This window comes from Equus asinus, chromosome 25 (genome assembly GCF_041296235.1).
Source record: "Equus asinus isolate D_3611 breed Donkey chromosome 25, EquAss-T2T_v2, whole genome shotgun sequence".
Lineage (NCBI taxonomy): Eukaryota > Metazoa > Chordata > Mammalia > Perissodactyla > Equidae > Equus > Equus asinus.
The window spans coordinates 31,942,477-31,966,655 of NC_091814.1; the positions used below are offsets into that span (position 1 = coordinate 31,942,477).

Below are 24,179 nucleotides of genomic sequence, written 5' to 3' on the forward strand. Positions count from 1 at the left end.
TTGATACCTGCAAGATATCCAAATGAGGATGTAGAATAGGCCAGGGGAAATACAGGTCTAGAGTTCAATTTGTATGTCATCTGCATAGAGGCAGTAATGGAAACCTTGGGAGTAAACTAAATCACTGAAAGAGAGCGTACAGAATAAGAAAAGACGGTCCAGGACTAAGTCCAGAGAAATGCTGACATTTAGAGGTTGGATAAAAAGCAAAAGTGAGAAAAAAAATGGAGTGTCCACAATAGAGTAGGAGGAAAACTAGGAGAATAAGATATCTTGGAAGTCAAAGGGAAAGTGTTCCTAGAAGAAGGAAGTAGTCAACAGCTCCTAGGCATGGCATGTGCAGTTGATCGTTTACATAATTGTTCAATATCTGGTTCTTCCCTACTACTTCCTATCTCCTGCCATCCTTTATGCTCTACCACCAATCTTGCCTAACTTCTCTTATACCATGCTATGCTTTCTCATGCATCCTCCCCTTTTTATACGCTGTCCTCTTTCATTCCAGGCTTCCCCAACCCTGAAGCCCTACTCCCTCCCAGAGTCACCTGGTGAACGCTATCCATCCTTTAATATGCTAAGCTGCTCAGGGATCATCCACTCTTAGGTCTTCTTTGACCACCTCCTTCCCAAATTGAATCAATATATTTCTCATTCTATTCTGTTTACCTGATATATATTCCTATTAGTGTGCTTATCCTAGTACACTGTAATAACTTATTTACATATCTATGTCCTCTACCTGACTGTAAGTTTTTGAGGGTAAGGATAATTTTGTATTCTGCTTTCTGTAACTATACTTAACACAGTATAGTTTACATGGCTGGCTTCAGTGAATGTTTTTGCACCTTATTGCTGCCTACATGTCACCTAGGGAATGCGAATGTCCTGGACTGGGCTAAAGGACCATGGGAATTGCTGAGATGGAGCAAGGAGCAAAGACAACTGAGCAATAACTGAATCAATAACATTTATTGATTGCATCATTTGAGCCAGACTGTTCAGCCCTTGATTGTGCTCTAGGTCATGCAGACTTCCCCACACCCCGTTTGATAGGTGCTCATCAACCTCACTATACAGATGGGGAAATGGAGGCTAGAGAACTTAAGTCGCTTGTCCAAAGTCAGACCCTGACCCTGAATAAACCCAAGCTTGTTCAACTCCGGAGCCCTATATTCTTAAGTCTAGTTCACATTTGAGCCTGGGGAAGTTCTTTGTGCTCATTCAAACTCGTAAAGTACAGTACTACAATACAGAAGGGGTATGAGGGCAGCAGAGTGTGCATGGTTACCCCAGCCCCCCAGCACATCCTGCATGCCCCAGCAGCTAGTGGCTCTGCTTGGCCAGAAGCCATGAGGGACAAAAGCAAAATGCCTATGAAGGGTCTGTTCCTCATAGTGTGGATTTGTCAAGGCCCTGGGTCCTAGCAGCCGGTTGGAGGGGTGCCCAAGAGTGAACCAATCGCTGCAATGTCAGACACTAAGTTGGGAGTGGAAGTGAAAGGTGAGGAAGCCAGAGTGCAGGGAACTAGGCCAAGTTGCCAGGTCTTGGGCAATTTCAGTCCTAAGGCTCTCAGCCAAGGACAAGCCACTGTGCCTAAAATAATCTCCCACGAGAGCCATAACTCATCATTTTGCAATCTCTATCCCAGTACTGACTTTTGGGCCAATGCAACTAGTATTAATGGGCCCCTATTAAATGTTAGCACCATGAAAGGTACAAAAATCTGGTCTTCCACAGAGACAGGGCGAGTCCACAGGAAACAATGAGAGAGCTGTAGAAAACAGCAGACAATGCAGGGCCAACCTGTGCAGTATGAGCCACAAAGGCAGCTGAAATTCACAGAAAGGAGAGATTAGGGTGTACTGGCACGGGCAGTGGTGGCTTCTTGGAGCAAATGAACTGAAGGGAGAAAGACAGAGTAGAAAGAGAACAGCATTTCAGGGAGGAAGAAGAGTATAAGCAAAAGTGAGGCAGAAACAATCCAAATAAGTTGTTTCTTGGGCTATGAGAAACCCATCTGTGAGCGCAGGGTTCTTGCTGGAGAAGAACGGGATAGAAAGTTAGATGAGTAGGAAAGATCAGATCAGAGAGGTCCTGGATTCCAAGAACATTGGTCAAGTAAATTCAAAACGCAGGATCCAGGAGTTCATCATGTGGGCAACCAGAAATTTGGGCTTTAAACAGGCAATAAAGAATAAAAATTTAATTTTAGAAAGATTTATTTGTGGTAGCATTTGAGATGGATTAGAGAGGAGAAGGCAAAAGGCAAAAGAACCGTCCAAAAAAAAAAAAACCCTGAATGCTTCTTTGAGCATCCACTAAAAGTCTGACTACATGCAAACAATAGTCATGCTCCCTCCCCAGCCAGGTGTCATAGTCCAACGGGGAAGTCCATTAATCCCATAGTTATATATTAAGAACCTACTATATGCCAAGGATCTTACTGGGCCCTGGGGACACAGGGAAAAACAAAACAAAGTCTCAGCCCTCATGGCTCATCCTCCAATGAGTATGGAAGATAATACAAAAGCAAACGAATAATCATATCAATATAAAGTCAGGTACTGAGTGCCATGAAGAAAAATAAAGCAGGGCATTAGGTAGAGAATGATGAGACTCTTCAAGGAAGCCCTCTCCAAGAAAACGCCACAATATTTCAAACCCAGAGAACAGGTGAAATGGAGATGCCACTGCTAGCAATAAGGATATTGAGAAGGTGACCTAGTTTGTACAGAGAAAGTGGGGAGTCTTGTTGTAAGAAGTGTGTCAAGCTTGTGATGAAAGAAGGATATCTGCACAGAAAGGTCTAGACTCTAGAATGCTAATCCACAAGATCAGAGGAAGATAAAGTTTAGACACGTAAATTTTAAACTCTTCCATTGATATTTGAGGAATAAGAAACCTTCTTTCCGAAACTAATTTACATGAAATGAAAGTAACTAAAGGACTGGAAAAAAAGGGAGTGTAAGATATTCGAAAAGTTTTATCATATCTCCTATGATGATGCCCTCCCTCCAGACTCCCAGAATTCCAGGGGTGGGCAGTGACTTTGCTTGGCAGCAAGTAGCTGGTGACGAAATAATAGTACTAATAACTGAGGCTCATACACAACCAACCATCCAAAGAGCTCTGTCCCCTGTTCCTTCAAACCCCAAGACACAGTGGTCGCCACAGCTCCATCCCTCCTCAGCACTAACCCCTTGGACTACCTGTTGCCCCTCCGTGATTGCTTCCTCTGCAGATGGCTCTGGGTGTTTTAAGGTTTAGCAGAAAAAGATTTGGAAAGCAAAATAAACAAATTTTAACTAGCCTTCCCTGCCTTCCTAGGAATGGCAAGAAATAAATGTTGGGATAGACTCAAGGGTCGGGTGACCAACTGTTCCAGTTTGCCCAGTTTCAGCACCATAAGTCCTGCGTTTCTGGGAAACCCCTTAGCCCTAGGCAAACTGGGACAGTTGGTCACCCTATGACTGATCTGACCTTCATAGCTATAACCTGTGTCTGACCTGCGTGATGCAACACAAGGCTTTACATCTCTAAAGTGACGTCAGTGTGCTTAAAGCACGTGCTTAGTTTCCCAAGCCCTACCTAACCCCCTACCCTGGAAGCTGGGTTCTCTTCCCCATCCAGACAGAGGAGCTGTGCCAGAAATTCCTCAGCACGGGGTGACCCTGGGTTCCTCAGCCTTCTATTCCCACCATCTCCCACTCAGCTCCAGCTATCACCTGAACCAGGAATATCAAATCCACCAGCGACTCCAATCCAGGCCAGTTGCTGACCTTTCTGTCCAACCCTGGACAGCAAGCTAGTGTGGCCGGGGGAGGGTCAAGGTCAGATTATCAAAGACTGAATGAGGGGAACTCATCTGAGGTGGTGATGTGCTGTACCACAGCAAATCACAAGAAAGGGGAACCCCAGGTAAATTACAGCCTACTGACCGTGGAAGACGTGTGGTTTGCGTCTTTGAGTTACAGAAACACCGGAAATGATTACCAACAAGTCAATTTCGGAGTTTTGGGTCCCAGTCTGGACTGGCTCACCTTCAAAGCAGAAACCAGGAGAAAGCTCTGACCTTAGGGCGCACATCATATGCTCTTCCAGCAGCCACAATGTTTGGAACATTCACAGATCTTGAGAAAACTCACAAACCATCTCTGCCACTTATTAGAGACCTCTCCAAAATTATAAACAAGGTTCACAGAAAATGCCAAGACTGATATTAATATCAGCTTGCTCCCTTATTACAGAATTTTCCTGCCTGACAAGGTTAAAAGAATAATAGGCAGGAAACACAATCCTCCAGGAATAATCTCTATTTGGCCCCTTGTCATCTTGACTGCTTTTATACAAACTAAAACACAGAATTTTAAATCAGCTATTCAGGTAACTTTGCCCAGTCTGCACACACAGATCCCTACTAACAGTCAGAGCAAAGGGTGCTTGTTATTGCTGCCTCTTTTAACTGAGTTGTCTTGGAAATTGCCTCAGACGCCAAAGACAGATTACTGTTAAAATTTCCAATGACTCAAAATTTGATCCTTGAAGCAGCCCCCTCCCCGTCCCTCCCTGCAGGGCTCAGCCCAGCTGACCATGGCAGGCTGTTGCAAGATTGCATCACTGACCTTTGCAGTCTTCTGGCTAGTCTGATTTCCCGCTCCTCCCCCTGCCCTCTTCTTCTCCCTGCTTTAAGCCCTTTGGCCTATCTGTCTCTCCTCTTCCCTTACTTGCCAACTCTGGTCTATGGATAACCAAAACTATTCCACCTCCCCAAAGGGATGATGTTTAATCCCAGTCACAATCAATCCTACTCTCCTCACGCTTCCAAGAGCACCCTCCACTCTTTAGCTTCTTACACAAACTGTCAACTCTCACCCTTCTGCCTTAAACTCTCAACTGTTTCTATGATAAAGCTGAGCTGGCACCCACAGATCCAGGGAAGTGGCAAACAATTATGGAGGAGAGCATGAAATATTTGCATTCCAAACCAGCAAGTTTTACTAACAGCCCCCCTTCCATCCTCCCCTTCCCCCAGCCCCCAACTTCACTTCTCAGATGCCAGCGGAGACAATTTGGATTTAATGGCAGTTCCCTGGTATGCAGAAGTGCATATACATACACCTGCAGGCACAGAGACTGACATCACACACACACACACATACCCACATCTCTGTGCACAGAAGGGCACCTTCAAAGAATCGTTATCTATCAAGTGACCCTAGCAATGCAAGCACCAGTGAATAAAACCAGTCAGGCCGGAAAGAAACAGTAAGCACAGTATTATGCAGAGCCTGGAGACCTGTTCTGTTGCTTACCCAGATCCCTCCCCCTCGCCTTCTCCCCTCCGAACCTCATACATGTGGGAAGATGACAACCCATCTGAATAAAAGCTAAAGATTTTTCAGTTAGGTAGAACCCCCAGATGTCCTCATCAGGGGTCCTTCTCGGGTGTCCTGGACGAGGGGAGCTGTGTGCCCACCCACACCACTCAGAGTCATGTCGGAAATGTAGACGGATACTTCTCCGGGCTCCGGGTCCTGACCCTTGCGAGCACCCGGAGTGGGACCTCGCCGTCCAGGCCTGCTCTCTGCCGCCCCGCCCCCGCAGCGATCTCCCCGTCCCGGGACCCTGAGCTCACACAGCCCGGGCGTGCACAGCTCGTGGCCGCCTCCCCCTCCTCCCCCTCCTCCCCCTTGCTCTTCCTCCTTTCTTTGGCCGGGGCTGCCCTGGCCCCAGCCAAGGGAACCCAGGAGGCGGGTCTCGTAGAAAAGATATAAGCGGCCCCGGGACGCTGACAAGCTGCCAGCTGCGGAGTCTCCATCTGGAAGAGCCGCGGCTGCCGAGGAGGAGAACGCAGAGCCTGGCCCCACCGACTGACGCGCCGACCGCCGCTGCGCCGCCGCCCCCAGCTCGCGCTGCCTCCTGCTCGCGCCGAAGCACGAAGGTGAGCCGGGCGGCGCGGGCACGGGGGCGCGCGGGGGCACCCCCAAGACAGCTGAATGAGGGGTGTTCGGGAAAGCTGGAGCTGTCCTTCAGTGGCTAAACGTCCCCCTTTCCTGCTCCGCTCCTCCTGCAGGTCACTCCCGCCCCGGACAGCCTAGAGAGCCCAGAACCGAGATGGAAACGGTCCAGGAGCTGATTCCTCTGGCCAAGGAGATGATGGCCCAGAAGCCCAACCGGAAGCTGTTAAAGCTGTACGTGCTGGGCAGCGTCCTGGCTTTCTTCGGTGTGGTGCTAGGCCTGGTGGAGACTGTGTGCAGCCCCTTCACGGCCTCCAGCCGCCTGCGGGAGGAGGAGGCAGCTGTGGCCGAGCTGCAGGCCGCCCGTGAGCGAAAGGCCCTCCAGACACAAGCCCTGCTGGAGAAAGGCAAGCAGCAGGAGGCCATCCTCCGCAACCGGCAGCATGGCTCCTAAGAACCCGGGGAGACCAGCAGAGGGAGGTGGAGAGAGAGACTGAGCTAGGGACAGAGACAGAGAGAGAGGGCAAGCGAGCGCAGGTCAGGCTCAAGTGGGAGACAGCAGGAGTCCTGTGCTGTTTGGACTTCCTTCTGAGAAGCCACTGACTTCTAGAACTGAACTACCACACAGATCCACGAAAGGAGTTTGGGGTTGAGTTTTGCTGCTGTGAGACACTACAGAAAGATATGTCCAAAACTATGTATCTTTAAGCTATCTAAGTGCATCTACCATTTTGCACTGGGGCAGAGGGAGGGGAATGCTTTTTATATTAATATTATTATTGTTATTATTATTATTATTACAATGACCACCATTTTGCATTTTGAAATAAAAAACGTTTTATACTGTATCTCAGTATCTGATTCAGGCATGGTGCCCTGGAGTGGGCAGCAGGGAGGGTGGGCATGCTGGTGAAGGGGGTCTTACTGGAGCACTGTGGAGAGAGCAGCTTTCTGAAGGTCAGGCAACACTTACTTCACTGCTGGGGACTCAGATATTCATATGACATGCTTATAAGTCTCTTCAGGATTTATTTTTGTTTCATGTTAGGGGTAGGAAGAGATAAATTTTTTTTTTAAGTCCCACCAGACTTAGCATTTTTAAGATCAGAAGATATATCAACTTCTGAGCTACAGTATGTGAGTGGGAGATAATGAGTAATTCTAGGGCAGAACACCCATTTGCCATCTCACACCTGTGTAGCAGAGGCCCCTATGGCTGGGACCCCTTTCTTCCTAACTGTATTTTAGCGAAAGAAGGAGAAAGAAAGAAAAAGAAAAGGAAGAAAGCAAAAGGGAAAACTAGCTAGCCGGTAGGAAGAGGGAAGGCAAGCTCCCAGGAACACCTAATTGATGTCTAACTCTACGCAGCTTCTTCCCCCATGAACTCAAATCATAGTAAGAAGCTCTAGGTTAGAGGGAGAAAAGACTGGTTGTCACAGACCTCTTCCTCCAGAGGCAGAGCTTGCTCTGTGGTAATAACTAATTCAGTGGCTCTACAGGGCTCAGCAAAGGAAATTTTAAACAATGGCTCCTAGAGAGGTAGTTAGGGTCACGGACCCAATGCCACTCTCCTTGTGATTTTATATGTCTCCTGCCCTAACCAGATACAGACATTTCACTCTTGTCATTAATGGCTGTGCATTTTTGCCAAACATACCAATGGTCGGTGCCATTGCCTCTGATCAGACTGTGTCCACCACCACTCCCTTCCCGCACACACACCCTCCTTCATTTTATTTCTGTCGGCTCAAATCCTATCCGGCATTCCTGGCCCTGATCAAATGCCATCTCTCCCTGATATCTATCCTCACTCCAAACAGAAGAGCGTCCGAATGGGGTGAGATTAAGAGAAAAGCGACATCGTAAAAGGAGGAAAAGGATGTCAGTGGCACCATTGTTCTCCCAGTTTCCAAAAATGGGAAATTCGGCCCTTTATTAAGACATAGCCTCAACTTAAATGTCCAAAAACCTTCTTAAGAATTCATCCAATCTTACTCTTCCAAAATGCCTCTCCTATTCTAGTCATATTCCTCCACCCATTCGGCCATGACCTTGTCCAGCTCCCGACAGCTCAAACCTCCTCCTGCACCTTTTAGCACTTTCTCCCCAAATGGTTCCTCTGCTAGACTGTTCTTCCTTCAATACGTTTCACCCTTCTGCTCCTCCACTCGAGAAACGTCAGAGACCGAACTCCCGTGCCAGATTTTTCAGTATGTTCGTGATCAGCTCCTATTCCAGCTTCTCACCTGATTTCTCAGGCTGCCCAGCTTGGGCCCTGGTACCTCCTATTCCCTTTTGGTCTTTTGCATCTTTGTTCACATTACTTTTGCCACCTGAATGTCCTCCCACCCACATTCTCCACGCCTTCTGAAAACATATACCTCAAATTCTCCAAGAGAGATATGATTTCAAATAGTCTGCTTATTGTCAAGCTATATATCAAATCATATACTCCAATTTTTGGTTTAGAAGGTAATGTCTATTTTTCGGTTTGCCTATCTACAAAAAAATGTCTTTTTTACATATTTGCCTAAATATGTAGGTAATGCCTATATACTTTTATTTTCAAAGTTATGTCTCATACCTATATATGTTCAAACTACCCAACTCAGTCAAGTCCAAGCTATTGAAATCTTCTCTGATCTTCTCATTTCTCTGAATTCTTACAGGTCCTCCAGTCTGAGTCTCATACTGGATCACTCAGTAATGGACCTTTTCTCCAGTTGTTTTACAGAGCAGTATTCTAGGGAGAGGGAGAGAGAGAGCGAGAGGAAGAGAGAGATGGGGGGGGGTAGAGAGAGAGAAAGGAAGGAAGGAAGGAGAGAAAGAAAGCAAAAAAGCTAGGAATCTGGTAGGAAAAGAGGGATGCAAGCTCCCAAGAACCCCTAAATGGATATCTAGCTCTACCCAGTTTCCTCCTCATGAACCTGAATTATAGTAAGAAGCTTTAGCTTAGAAGGAGAAAAGACTGGTTGTCACAGAACTGAGTCCACTTCCTCCAGGGACAGAGTATAATCTTCTCAAGGACCATGTCTTCCCCTTGAGTGTTCACAGAAATTATCAAGCCCTAGACAAACAGTAGGTTTTTAATGAGTGCTTGATTGCTCAATTCATCCATTTATGAAGTTAGAGCAGTGGTTCTCAATGAGAGAGGGAGAAATTTTGTCTCCCCAGGAGACATTTGAAAATGTCTGGAGACATTTCTGGTTATCTAGGAGGGAGGAGAGGTACCACTGCTTGCATCTAGTGAGTAGAAGCCAGGGATGCTATTAAACATCTCATAGCATGCAGGACAGCTGTCCACAACAAAGAATTCTCCAGTCTAAAATGTCAGTAGAACTGAGGTTGAGAAACCCCAGGATAAAGGAAAGTAAGGGAAAGGGGTTTGCTTAATAGTTTCAGAATCAAGATTTTGAGGTAGTCTCGCAAGACTATGCCTAGTTGTGATCAAACATGCTGAGTCCCTCTCCCAACACTGGGACAGAAGTGGTCCTTGGCCCTATCCTGTTTGGCAATTTTATCAGCAACCTAGGAGAAGCGACAGAAGGTGTACTTACCAGTTCTGTTGGTGATGCAGAGCTGAGATTGTCGAGTCAGGATTCAAAACCACTCAACAGGCTGGAACCATGACTGAAGCTGACCGATTGAAACTGAATAGGGAAGAAGATACAGTAAAGAACTGAGGTCCAAAACACCAGTTGCATGACCACAGAATTACAAAGGCCTATTCTAGAAGAAGATAGTGTGAAAAAGACCTAGGTATTTTCACGGATTACAGGCTCAATATAAGTCAACAAGAGCTTGTGACAGGCCTGCTAAAACAAACTAACCCCTCATTAGTAGACATGGAATGTACAGAAAAAGGGAAGAGGAGGTAGTTTTGTTTTCCTTTGCAGTCTGGCAGGTGGAAAACCAAAGAAGTTAAGTCAGACCGCCTGGATTTGCTTGGGTTTGCATTCTGCCGCTAGCTCGAAGACCTTGGACAGGTTACTTATAAACTCTCTGCCTCAAGTTACTTAAGTTCATTCTTCATCTACAAAATAGTTCCTTCCTCATGGGATGATTTTGCAGATGAAAGGAGATAATCCATGTTAAGTGCTTAGAGCAGTACCTGGCAGATAGTAAGCTTTCAGCCAATGATAGCTCTTGTTATATTTCAAGAGAGATCTTGACAAACAAAAACTTGCCTAGATCAGAGGGACTGGGGCAGATAAAAGTCCAGAAACCCTGTCACATACAGAACAATCAAATGGATCACTAGAGAACAGAAGATACAATAGCGTCACGTAACTATTGTCTCCAAATATTTGAAGGGCTGCTGTACTGGTCCAATAAAGTCCAATAAAATAGTCATTTTATGTGGCTTGAAAATGCAAAATGAGGACTAGCAAGTAGGAGTACAGGAAGCAGATCTTAGTGATTAAGAAATCAGAGTAATTCAAAGCATAATGGGTTGCCTTGTGATGTATAGTAAGCTCCCCATTACTAAAAGCCTGTAAGCAGAGGTTGGAAATCACCAGCCAAGGATGGTATAAACTGGAGAGGAGATTTCTGAACTTGGAGAGAGGCTAATCTTATCATTTCTGAGGTCCCATCCAATTATAAGATGCTAGGATTCTGTTTAGTACAACCACCAAATAGGAGAGATATTTCCCATTCCAGCCTACTTCTCTGGAACCCACCTCCCCTTCTCTATGTTTCCAATGCTTCTTTGTTCTTTTTCTCAGCACATTGACAAATATTTTCCTTCTTGCTGGATGACTATTACAAGTAATGAATTTAATTCCAAAAATAAATCCTTTCCTGATTAACTGTATCTAACTAATGCTTTTGCCTTTTAGAAAATGCCTTAACCTAGAGGTTGAACCTAATGATTCTCAAATTTTTTCATAGTAAAACACTTATTACTTACCCTGCTCTTTACAAAACACCACAAGAGTCTGACCTATTAACATAAATAAATATATAATTTTGCACTACATCAGATACCAACTCGTGCTACGTTCTAGTGAAAACAAACAGTAGGTGCCACCTGTGAGAATATTAAAAACTTTCCATATGCTTAGGACAAGTTTGACTGTTTTCTAATCTTGGTATCCAGAACCAATTTTAAACCCATTGGCTCAATCAATGACAACTTGCCTCCATTAACACACTTTTGTAAGCCAACCAATCAGTGATAGCCTCTCACTTCTGATGGTCAGTCAACCAGGAACTGACTCACTCCATAAACATATTTCAGAGTGCCAGCCAATCAACAAACAAACATGCTTCTATAGATGATGTCAGCCCACTTACGTCTGGGAAAGTACGCTTACGTGAACTGCCTGCTTCCCAAAACCAACAAGTGCTCCTACTGGGCTCCTTGTGCCCAAATTCCATTTGTCCTTCATATCTGCTGCCAGGTAAGTCAGTCTCAAAAATAACCTGAATTTGACTAGATTCATTGACTTCTTACTGCTTCTATGATTTGTAACCAAACAGGCCTTTGTATAAAAACCATTAGACCTCAGTTCTTGTAGAAATTTTAGTTTACTGAGGTATATTCTGGTAAGTAGTTGTAACTAGGTCTTTGCATAAGGTCATTAGGCATTTTGGTTGGGAGGTGTACCATTGAGTAATTAGACATAGGTCTTATATAGTTCATTAGACCCTTTGTTTTGGAAGTATACCGTCTGATAACTATTTTTGCCATTAAACTGCTTATTCCCCTGCTGCTTACTTTGCTTTTGCTTTTGTTTGTCTATATTATAAAGTCTTATCTTATGTGTTTTTGTTTTGTTCTGGAATGCCTTATTTCTGATATATGATTAAGGGGGGTGTTCCATATGGAATGGTCCAAATAGTGGCAAATCCAATCCAAACTGGTCCTAAGGGATATCAGTTGGAGGTTCCTTAGACTGGTGACCAATTCAGGCAAAGGCAATTGGTCAAAGTTAGCTTTGAGTCCCCTACAAAACTCTCATTAGAGCACTCTCTGTCTTGTTAACGTGTGAATGAAGGTCACTTTTAGTCTGTATTCTGGTGTCAAAGATTGTCAGGTCATTGATTGCATGGCCCGTTCCTAACCTTTGCTTAGAAAGAAATCCCAAGATACCATTCACAGGCACACACTCTTTCTAAGTGGTCTCCCTTGTCTCTCTTGGATTCTTCTATGTCTAAAGTGCAGCCTCCTCTTGGAAGAACTCTTGCTTCCCATATTAAGTTGTACCATAATCTTATCCCTTGCACTTACTCTGGCAAAGAGCAAAAATTTTGAGTTGGAATAACAATGGCCATCATGGAGAACTTTTGACATGTCAAACTTAATAAACTAGTTCATTTAAGAGGAACCCCAGAATAAATTAATATTTTTAAGAGAAACCCCAGAAATCTAACGAGTCAATAGTTAGCTTCTTTAATTAGTATACTGAGACCTAAAAGAGAAAATTCTAACTCCAATATAACCTTTCTGAAACCCACTCTCATTTTGTTTCTCTCTCTTTCCACTCATGTTTGCCTGACCTTCTATATGAGCCACCCTTTCTCCCAAGTTTTCCCTGGAAAAAAAGCAATCACATTGTAAAATTACTAAACCAGAAGGCAGCCCTAAAGAAGTTAAATTTCAACTCTGGTCTGGATCCATATTAAGGGTCATAATTAAAGATTTTCCTAAACCCCAGGAAGCCAGGTAGAAATTTGTTACATAATTCAGGATTTTATTAGGCACTTGGTCTAGACTACAGATCTGTACCAACTAGTTCGGTTAATTATTAGTCCTTTAACTGGAGAAAAATATTTGAAAGCAGCAGGGTAAGAAAGGAAAAATTTAAATAACTCAGCTGTATAAAAAAATTTTTAAGTGCCTTCTTAAGGCAAGAAAAAATAGGAAATACAGTATAAAAAGACAATTCCAGAAGCCTTTCTTTTAAAGGTACATTGGACAAAGATTCAAAATTATAAACTAAATAAAGATGAAAACATTTCAGGAAACTTTCAAAGAGGATACTGGAGTAGACCCAACAGTTGAAGCAAGGGAGACTTGTCTGTTTTGTTGTTTCTTTTTTTTTCTTTCAGTGGGCTCAAATATGAATTAGGGGATTTAATGAGAAAAAAAAATTAATTGAAATCCCAAACTGGATATTAAAAATATCCAATATGTGGCTAGACATTTTCAGAGAGCCTTAGAAAGTAAATGAGCTAGAAATCAACAGAACTTATGGTTCTCTAGATAAAACAACTGGCTCCTGAAAGAAAAAATAAGCCTCAAAAGTCTTCCATCCTCTAGGAATTGGGAGCCTATAGACAAGAATACTTGTAGATATTGCAATCAGAAGGGCTGTTGAAAGAACCAATGTCTCACTTTTCCTAAGAAACCAAAAGATGACTATGCAAAATCTGTCCCCTGAGGCTGCTCCAAGGGAGACATTAACACCCAACAATTCTAGTCCTTCCTCTAAATTTCCTTCCCAGATCTCAGAGAGACCAGTGTGCAACCATGTCAATTATTCTCTCCATCAGGGCAGGGCCATGTCTAGTTTGACTCACAACTCTATCCCCAGCTCTTAGCCCAGGGCCTGACATGGAATAGATGCTCATTCAATACTTGTTAAAGAATGAATACATAAATGGATGAAGATAGTGAACTTTTGTTGACACACTGTTGTCTACGTCTTAGTCCAAAAGAATGAAAACCTCTGAATTGGGGTGTGACCCTCCATTAATTGGTATGAATCCGGCTGGAATTACTGTCCCTACTTATGGAGTCCCTACCCCATCTGGATCCTATTGCAGGCTCCTGTCTCCCCTCTACCATCCACTCCATGCTCCTGCTGATATGATCACCATAATGGTTTATAAGTCACATAGGTGATTCTCTAAGGAGTTTACAACTGAGAAATGTGTAGACACTCAGGCCTCACAGAGTACATTCAGCTGCTAGAGTCTCTCCTGGTGGGGAAGAAAAATCTGCCCAACCCCAGGTTTTGTTTCAGTACGTTCCTTTGAGGCAAAGCCAGGAATCTGAGAGTGAGCGCCTGCTAAGGGTGGGACAGGGGCTCTGCCTGGTGTGCCTCTGGCAAGTTTAGAGCTAACAATAGTAATGGATAAGTCTCCAGGGCAACCAGGACCACTTCCAAAGCATTCCAACTGTTTCAAGGGTCCTCTGTCCTTCGGGGAGCCCTGATGCCTGCCTCCCACGACTGGCCCACTCTGGCTTCCCTTTGGTGCTCCTCTCCCGGCACCTCCTGGCTGCAAGCTCCGGCCTAGCATAAGGGCCCTCTTCCTTGGCCTGGGTTTCACCTTCTTGTATCAGGTGGCAGACCAGCTGGTTCCAGGCTCCAATCAGGTCTTCTGACTCCTCCCAGAAACCAACTAACTTCTGAGCAGGAAATCCTGCCCCTCCCCAAAGAGTGGGAAACCGCAGAGGAAGAGTGAAATGAAACAGAAGGGAAGGCAGAAGAGGAAGGAGAGGGAGAAAAGAAGCAAAAGGGAAAACGAGATCAATAAAAAGGAGTCAAATTTGGTTGAAACCCCAAGGTAAGACTTTTTAAAATCATATTATATATAATAGCATCACCATTTGTGCCAGGGCCTAGAACATAGTAGGTCCTCAAAAAACCGCTATTGAAATAATGCACCTATTGGAATATACTGGAGGGCTGGGCAGAAGAGAGCTTTCAATGTCAAATGCTGGTCAAAAAAACAAAAAGAACTGCCTGATGAGCTTTGAAATGTGTAGGAGGGAAGATAGGATAAGACACAGATGGAACCAGACGTCTGTTACTGGCACTGAGAGCATTCTGATCATTTTGGGACAGAAAGTTAAGTTGGAACAAAAGAGTTTCAAAAATTGTTTGAAAAATGTCTGCTTGCTCTTTTGAAATCATACAAAGGTTGCAGGTCGTGAGCATTTTTAAAAATGGGCTTTAAAGTGATGACATTGTACAAATGCTACGCTGTATCTTGGGAATTGCTAAGAGTGCTGATCTGCATTTTGCATCCAACCATCAGCTAGTTTAATATTATTAATCTTGAGATCTGGAGCTTTAAGGAAGGTTTATTTTATCTCAAGATGTCTTGTTCAATGGACCAAGGGAGGCCTAAATTTGTCAATGAAAATTCTTCAAGTGCTGTTCATCTAGTCCTTAATCCCAGACCAGCCTGGCTGCTTAGGATACTGACCTTCTGAGACTTAAAACGGTCTGTTCAGGGAGAATTCAAAGGTGCTTGTTTCAGGTCCGTTAGAGAAACTCTGACAGGAACAGGAAATGCCATTCCCCACCCCCCACCATTTACCCAAACCCCCACTTGCCATCAGTAGACAGTATCATCCAGAAGCTTGCAGTTTACTGACCCTCTTGGAGGGATTAAAATAGCTAGACTCATGCTTGGGACAGCGTCCATGGATGATGATGATGAGTTTTCATAACAGTTGGCTTTTAAGAGTTCTGCTCCCCCAACTTTTCCAACAGAGCTTAACAATTCAGAGGGACACACTTGCGGTGGTTGTTTTTAGTACCAGTATTTCTCTTTGGGGTTTGTGTGAGTAAATCATAGTCAGAATCTGAAAGGAGGGCGGGAGAGGTAAAGGAGAGATGGAAGAATCTCGCATCTGCTTGCTTGCCAAGATTTGAAAGGAATTGCCTTTCCCTCTTTAGCATGAAATGAAAATAAAATCCAAAAATCCTAGCTTGCTCTTTATACTGATTTCAGTACAGCTAAAAGCTCCCCGCATCCAATTTCTGAGCTGGAACAAATCTTAAAAGTAATCTAATTTAATTCCTCTTGTTTGCCAGGTGAGGGAATTGAAGCCAAGACAGGGGAAGGGCCTTGCCCAGGGTCACATATGTGTCAATGGTGGAGGGGAGACAAACTCACTTCTCCTGGTCCCACCCAAGGGCCTTTCAAGAAACTACCCCAACTTTACAGAAAGGTAGCCCAGACGTCCAAGAAATCATAAACACTGTATCTGCTGATTAAATAAAATATCCAGTTAAAGATGCTCAAGTAATCCTTGCCTGGAAGAAATGGAAAGAGGGAAAAGATTTTCCTAATAGTTAAGCTTTTCTAAAATCTGTTTTATAACTGTTAGGGGACTAGAGAGAGTAGAAGGATTTAAGGCAGGTTTATCACAAAAGAATTAGAATATTTTACATTCCTACCGTTGATCCAGCATTTTACATATCTCATCTCTTTATATAATCTCCTAGTATCCTCATTTTACAAATAACATTTTTTTCTAATTTGCTCAAATTCACAGAGGGAATAAGATATTATTATTTCTGCATCTCTCATTAGGAGGCCCAGGATCACACTCTGGACTAATATGGATATTTATAGTTCAGTGACCACTACACTTCTACTCAGGCCACTCCCCAACATGGACCCTTGCTCCAGCCATTTCAATCTACTTGGGGTTTCTCTGACATACCATGCTATTTCTAGACTTCCTGCCTGAACACAGGCAGTTCCCTCTGCTTGGAATGCCCTTCCCTCAGCTTCTTCACCTCCATAATTCATACTTATCCTTCAAAACTAGGCTCCAAGGCCACCTCCTTCCGGAAGCCTTTCTCACTGCCCTGGTCTGATTTGGATGCCCTACTCTGTACTCCTGTAGCACCCTATCCACACCCCTATCAGAGTATATTATGAGCTTGGATTTACTTGCCCACCTTAACTACAATGTCCTTGAAGGAAGACACCAAATACAATCATGTGTAGCTTAACAACGGGAATGCATTCTGAAAAATGCGTCCTAGGCAGTTTCATTGTTGTGCAAACAACACAGAGTGTACTCACACAAACCTAGATGGTATAGCCTGCTACACACCTAAGCTATATGGTACCAATCTTATGGGGCCACCATCACATACTGAAACATCACTATGTGGTGCATGACTGTATTGTTCATCTTTTATATGAGCATATTTTAGTGCTCAATAAGTGTTTGAAAAATGGATATGTGAACAAATAAAATATGCCCCCTACTTTCCTTCCATTAAAATGATTTAATAAAAAATCTCGTTCCCATGCTCTTGACTCTTGGGTAACTTGGCGGGAAATAGAATATGTCCTTATTGTAAGCTTCCCCTCGTTTCAAGCCAGGCAGCCTATTTAAAAGAGCTATCTAGGGTTAAACATGCAGTTGAACAAACATATGAATTTCTGCTTCCTTACAAAATGCACTGATTACCACAGAAGAATTTACATGCAATAAACCACAAGGACAAAAGGAACCAGAACAGAGAAACAGCAGATGAGAGATGCCAACACCCTTTTGGAAGATGATAAGTGGATGGATGAGTGATAAGTCACTTAGCAAACTGGAGAATGCAGAAGCCCAAGTGCCTGTGATGGGAAGCTGACAAGAAGCCACAGAGCCCAGAGAATCTCAGGGATCTCCGAACACAGAGCAAAAAATGGGGCAAAAATAGGATGAGACCCTCCAGAGCCCCTCTCTTACCCTCCAACTGCAGAAGGAAAGTTTACTTTCTGAAGAAACTGGCCAAAGAGGCACCAGGCTCAGGGACACCAGGCACAGCAGAAGGTGGAATTAGGCATGGAGCTAGAAACAGAGTGATTAGGGAAAGACTCCATACTGAAAGATGAGATTCCCCAGCCCCTTATACTGGCTAGGCTCCCAGGACACAAACAGCCTGGCATATACCCCTCTCCATTCACCCTCCTCCAGCTCACACCAGGCAGAAGAATTTCTTGTAGAAGGTACTCAACCAAAGAAAAAACTACTACAGACTCTGGTATTTGGGAACCCCCCCCCCCACCCCGCAATGAAACTGCCAAGCGCCCTCTGGATTATCTTATAGTAGAGTCCAACAATTGACAAGCCCTGCTCTCACACTCAAAGCTTCCAATAGCCAAGGAATGGACTCTGAGGACCACCAGGCATGGGAAGAAAGCCTCTGATATTAAAGAAGGACACCCCAACAGAGGTAATCCAGAGAGCAGAAGAAACCATAAACAACAGCCACAGCAACATCAATATCCCCCCAGAGCAAAGGAAAGACAGTTCATCCACAAATGAAGTTTAGGAAACCAACGTTTTTAAGCAGTAATAGAAAAGAAAAAGAGCTTTTTGAAATAGAAATACAGCTATAAATTTAAAAATTAAAGTGAAACACTGGAAAATAAAATTGACAGAATCTCCCAGAAAGTAGGACAAAAAGGGAAAGAGATGAAAAATAGGACAAAAAAGATAAGAAACTTACAGCATCCGTCTACGAGCTCCGGCATCTTCTAATAAGTATTCCAAAAAGAGAACACAGAGAAAATGGAGGGGAATACATCAACCAAAAAGATAATTTCTCCCAAAATTTCCTGTAATGAAAGATTTGAATTTCCATATTGAAAAGACCCAGTGGGTACCCCAACACAATGAATGAAAAAAACACTCTCCCGAAAGTACACCATTGGAAATGTTAGATCCCCAGGAATAAAAGGATCCCAAAAGTTCTGGAGAGAGGAAAAACCATTCACAAACCAAGGATCGGGTATCAAGATTCCTGATCAGCAACTGGACTTCTCGGAATCAGCACTGGAAGCTAGAAACTGAAAGGCAATACAGCAAAGCCTTCCAATTTCGAGAGAAAATAATCTCCATTCTAGAAATCCTTACCCAGGATTCAGGGTAAGTGAGAACAAGCAGGCAGAGCTGCCACAACGGGGTTTATGGGGCCAGGGCCTGAAGGATTAGAGCCAATGGAAAGACGTTAAATATGAAATAGCACTTGTGCATCTGAGGTCTCAAAAAAAGTTCCCCGCCATTCAGGAGGAAGTCAACCAAGAAAGAGAAAAGTTGCGTTCCCAGGTGGATGGCAAAGAGATGCGCCAGAAGACAGCCTATCAAGGACCTAGTCCAGACTGGAACAGGAGGAGTAGCAGCTCCCGGAGGAGGGGGGATGTCTCCAAGGAAGAAAATAGATGGATTATCCAATTAATTTGACTGATTTATTTGAGTTTTATAGCTCTTGTCAGAGGATTTGGAGAACACGGATGGCTGAGTAAGCACACAAACAAAAATGAGGTGATTATTAACTCCCAGAGGGAAAGGAAGAATAGAGGAAAAGAAATGCAATCATAGTACATTACGTTGCTGAGCTGAAAACAATTAGTCATAATAATATGAACACTGACTGTTGAGTTAATTAAAAATTGTGACAGAATAGTATTAAGAATCTAGAAGGAGGGGCTGGCCCTGTGGCTGAGTGGTTAAGTTCGCACGCTCCGCTGCAGGCGGCCGAGTGTTTCGTCGGTTCGAATCCTGGGGGCGGACATGGCACTGCTCATCGAACCACACTGAGGCGGCGTCCCACAAGCCACAACTAGAAGGACCCACAACGAAGAATATAGAACTATGTACTGGGGGGCTTTGGGGAGAAAAAGGAAAAAAATTAAATCTTTAAAAAAAAGAATATAGAAGGACAGGAATGAGTATCTGAGTGCGTTTTAAAAAAAAGTGAAGCCCTAGCATTCCTTAGGAGGAAATCAATAAATAATTTCTAAAATTGCAAACTCAAGAAATAGCAGTAAAAGCATATTGTTTAAAAATATGGAGTTGATTCGCAAAGGAAAAAATGAGATTTAAAAAAGTCATTGCCTCTGAGTGGGACTAGGGTGTGGGGAAGGGAGGAACAAGGATTGCTATTATTCTTAATAAGCCTTTTGATGCCATGTGACTTTGTAAACCTTCCTCATCTATTATATTCATAAATATAAAAATTATCTTAAAAAAAGGAAAATATGGCTCAGTCACAACAATCTCCCAGAGATTGCATTCTATTTACCAGTCAACATGTTGATGCCTGCAGCCACTAACTTAAGTGTCAAACAAGCTATAGTTAAGGTCTTTACCTAATTACCCAGAGCAGTTTGCCAGCCTGTCCATTACTTCAGAATCTCCTGGAGAGTTTTGTGAAAATACAGATTCCTGGGTCCCACCCTTAATGGTTCTGCTTCAACAGGCCTTCATGGGACCTAGGAATCTGCCCTTAGTTTCCCCAGATGATTCAGTGGCACAGCAAGCTTTAGGAACCACTGAACTAAGAGCAGAAATTGTGTGTGTGGGTAGAGAGGGGTGGGGTGGGGGGGGTGTGTGTTTGTGTTTTGTGGGTGTGTAACGAATTCTGTGTATATGACAATGTATTCTGAGTTTGTCTTCCTCCTTCTTTTGACCTCCTTTGTCTTGACTTAACCCATAAATCCCTCTAGACTGCTGACAACATTGTCAGAGATGATCTCCTCCCTGTGATTTTAAACCCCTGCAGTCTGAGCTTTCTCTCCCGGCCCTGGGGCTCCCTCTGCTGGCAGAACCCTGTTAAAACTCAGCATCCTAAGCCAGGAAATCCTCCTCCCCTTCCCTATTAGGACATTTTCCCCGGCTTTTTCAAAGCCCTCACACTTTATGAGCCCTCCCATCAGACAGAAAATGGAAAATTCAGCCAACCTGGGAAAGACTTCCTTGCCTTACAGGTGTGAATATATAAAGATCAGGAGGGAGCAGGAAGAGGCAGAAATGAGGATGAGACGTACATATGAAGGTCAAGCCTGAGGAAAAGGAGACCTTAAGGGGTTCTACTCCCTGCCTTCTTCTTCCTCATCCTCCCCCAAGAGAGGGGGATGGATGGCGAAGCCACATCCATCTGCCTCCCAAAAATCAAAGGAAGGAAACACATTAGGCTAAAAAGCTCACTGAATTTGGAAGCAGAAAACAAGGGTTCAATATCCACTCTCCCTTTACTTTCTCGATTTTCCTTTTCCAGAGCCATGTGCTGTATCATAGACCCCAAAAATCATGCCCCTCCAATGATCCTGTCTATGGACTCTATCGGGTCTTTCCAAAAGCTGAAAACACGCTCAGCCTAGCACAGTGTCTGGCATGGAGAAAATGCTCAAAAATATTTGAATGAAAGCTTAACTCATTGCCATCCTAAAAATCAAAACCTTCCTTTGGATCTGCGTACGTCTCATGCTCCTCACAAGCACCCGCCTGTGCTCACACTAACATGGTATTTCCTCGTTGACCTTCACTCTTCAACCCAGAGCATTCCACCTGTAGCTCCTGCAGAACTCTTTGACATACGTCTCCAAGGAGTCCTATACTCCAGGCCCAATGTATTCTTTCACTTCTCATCCTCCTTGACCTCTCAGAAGCTTCAAAGCTGTGACCTCTCGCATCTCATTGAGACCCCCACACACACTCCAGTTCCCTGCTCTCTCAGGTCCTCCTGCTCCCTGCTTCTCTTTGTTCTTCTTCACTGGCTCTCCTCTTCTCCCTGAACCATAAATGTTAGTGTAATATTCCCCTCATAGCCTTCACCCTCTCATCTATTCCTGTGGTTTCATAGGTGGTCTCACCTACTCCTACGGTTTCAATCTTAACTTGCATGATGTAATTCTCCCGAATCCATATCTCTAGCCTAGACCTTTCTCCTGGGCTCCAAATACCTACTGACATCTTTATCTGGATGTATAGGAATCAATTTCAATTAAACACTCAAAAAAATGCTTTCTGAGCACCTACGTGTGCCAAGCACCATGCTAAGAACTGGAGATACACTGGCAAGAGAGACCAGGCCTCTGCCCTCCCAGAGCTGGGTGAAATGGGAAAAACAGACAAATTAGCAACTTTGAATAAAAAGTGGTAGGAGCTATGATAAGAGAAATGCCCAGTGTTAGGGGCCACCTTACATGGGCCAAAGGAGGGTGACTTTGAAGGGTGGAACCTGAAGGATAAGAAGGAGCGGGGGTGGGGGTGGTGAGAGGTTCCTGGGAAAGGATCTCAAAACTTACGAAGAACCTGTAAAGCTAAAATAGTGAGTTTGGACTTTATCCTAAGAATAATAGGGAGCCACTGAAGAAGAATTGGATGGATTAGAGCCCACAGGGCTCTTCCACAGTGTGGGCAATGGTCAAGTCTTAAGGTGGATGGCAGGCCCATAAGGCTTTCACTTTATTATTATGCCTTATAAGTTATTTATGGCTTCATATATTCTTTTGTGCATATCAAATGTTTCACAACCCTTTTTTAAAAGAATAAATAGATTGGAGAAGGTGAGATATTCAGAGAGAAGAGTGAGGAGGTTACTAAAACAGAAAATAGCAGTGGCCTGAGTTAGGATAATCTAGTGAGAGTAAAGACTGAGAGATGGTTCTAGAGATATGTAGGAAGTAGAATTGACCGGACTTAGTGAGTAATGGAATATGGGGATATGGAGAGTGGAGTGAAGAAGGACTTCCAAGGTTCTAGAGTATAAATTGGATGGATGATGAAGCCATTGACTGAAAGAGAGATCGAGGAGATGGTGAATAAAAATAACAAAGTCTTTGGAGAACAGTTTAGCAGTTTCTTAAAAAGCTAAATATGAATTTACCATGCAACCCAGCAATGCCACTCTGGGTATATACCCAAGAGAAATAAAAATATGTCTACACAAAGACTTTCACATCAATGTTCATAACAGCACTACTCATGATAGCCAAAAAGTGGAAAATTCCACACGTCTGTGAATTTGTGAATGGATAAACAAAATGTGGCATAGCTATATAATGGAATATGATTTGGCAATAAAAAGGAACAAAGAACTGATATATGCTACAATATGGATGAACCTCAAAAACATGCTAACGTCAAAGAAACCAGATACGAAAGATCACATATTATGTGATTCCACTAAAATAAAAGACATAAAGTAGATTATTGGTTATGTGGGGCTGGGATGGGAATAGAGAGTAATTATACATGAGTAGGAGGGATCTTTTTGGGCTGATGGAGATGTTCTAAAATTGGATTGTGCTGATGGCTTCCCAATGCAGCAAATGTATTAACAATCACTGAATTGTATACTTACCGTGAGATAATTTTCCAGTATATAAACTATATTTCAAATAAGCTGTTAAAAAGAAAAATCAGGTAAATTTCTACATGTCAAGTTTGAGGCCTTTAGGAGGCAATCAAAAGGAGAGGTTGAGTAAACAGGTGGTTATACTACCTGAAGCTTAGGAGACAGTGCTGCACGGGAGATAGAGATTTTTAAGACTCATCGACATAAAGATAGTAACTGAAGCCATAAGAGTGAGAGAAATCACCCAGAGAAGGTAGAGAGAGAAGGAAAGAATGAGGACAGAATCAAGGCCAACTCCAACATCCAAGGAACCTGAAAGGGAAGAGAAGTCTATAAAGAACACTGTGAAGAAGCAATCAAAGAAGTAGGAAGAAAGCCCAGAGATTATAAATGGACAGAATCCAAGGGAAGAAGAGTTTCTAGGGCAGCGAAGAGAGGCAAGAGTGTCAAGGGGTCCTGCGAAATCCGGTAAGTGTAAACAGAGTCAAAAAGTAGAAAGCAAGATAGAAAAATCTGGCTGAGTATAGGAGAGCCCAGTAATATCACTGGGCATAGCTCCAATAGGCAGCAGCCTCCAGAGGACCAGGCGACACCCAGCATGGCATCCAGGGAGAGTGAAGTGCTGATGGAGGGAGAAGGGCTGGATTGACGAGCCTGAGGAGTGCAGGGGATCCAGAATTTGCAGCATAAGGCCATGGGGGAATACAAAAGGCCAGTGAACAGGCAGAGTTCTGAGACAGCGATGAAGAGACCACAGGGTGCAGAGGCTTCATGACCGGAAGTAAATGCTCAGAACTACAGATTCCAGTAGTAGATATTTAAGGCCCTCAAAGACGTGGTTCCTGCTTACTTCTCCAAGCTGATTTCTCACCGTATAAGCCCACCCCTTAAAGTTCAGTGATCCTGCCACATGGAATTGTTTGCAGTTTCCCAAATGTGCCATTCTCTTTCAGACTTCCTTCTGTTTTCTCACATGGCTTCCTCCGCATGGAGTGTTCCACAAACCAACCCTCTTCTCTCCCCATCAGGCTCCTGGAACCCAACTCAGTGCTCTCTCTTAAACTTCCTCATTTACCTGGCGCATTCCTGCTCTCATTTCAATATGGATCAAGGTTAACCTGCCTCTGAAGCCTTTTTTTAATTTTCTACTTTCCTTCTTTACACCCCTACCAGAGACTTCCATCGAAGTACTGGTAACACTTCATACATTTCATTTATTTCCACTTCTGTCGTCTTCTAGGGCTTGGAAAGCACTTTGTTTTTTCATTCATAAGGCATGTCGACGTAAATAATCCATAACCAATCTATAAATCAAAATCAGGGTGAGTACCATTGTGGTGAAGATAGATGAGGTGGTCTTGCCTCTCCTATCAGCAGCCACGGT

The 24,179-nt window shown here is 43.7% G+C and overlaps 3 protein-coding genes across 4 annotated transcripts in view; 2 read left to right on the top strand and 1 right to left on the bottom strand.

The window, feature by feature from the left end:
- Positions 1-24,179, bottom strand: part of LAMB3 (laminin subunit beta 3) — a 103,669-nt gene that overhangs the window by 56,409 nt on the left and 23,081 nt on the right. The window contains exon 2 of the mRNA XM_070497127.1: positions 9,515-9,607. The gene's annotated coding sequence lies outside the window, so the exon portion shown is untranslated. The remainder of the gene's footprint in view (positions 1-9,514; positions 9,608-24,179) is intronic.
- Positions 5,639-6,805, top strand: G0S2 (G0/G1 switch 2). The gene is made up of 2 exons (XM_014834940.3): positions 5,639-5,941; positions 6,074-6,805. Exon 2 carries the CDS (start codon positions 6,115-6,117, stop codon positions 6,409-6,411), a length of 297 nt encoding a protein of 98 aa, XP_014690426.1. The 5' UTR covers positions 5,639-5,941; positions 6,074-6,114; the 3' UTR covers positions 6,412-6,805.
- HSD11B1 (hydroxysteroid 11-beta dehydrogenase 1) overlaps positions 14,308-24,179 on the top strand; it is a 44,584-nt gene continuing 34,712 nt past the window's right edge. The window contains exon 1 of one of the 2 annotated variants that reach the window (XM_014834912.3): positions 14,308-14,474. The gene's annotated coding sequence lies outside the window, so the exon portion shown is untranslated. The remainder of the gene's footprint in view (positions 14,475-24,179) is intronic. The other variant, XM_014834911.3, reaches the window with a different exon arrangement.

Bases quoted from the DNA above. Each gene is read 5' to 3' on its own strand.
- G0S2 (XM_014834940.3), top strand. From the start codon at position 6,115: ATGGAAACGGTCCAGGAGCTGATTCCTCTGGCCAAGGAGATGATGGCC.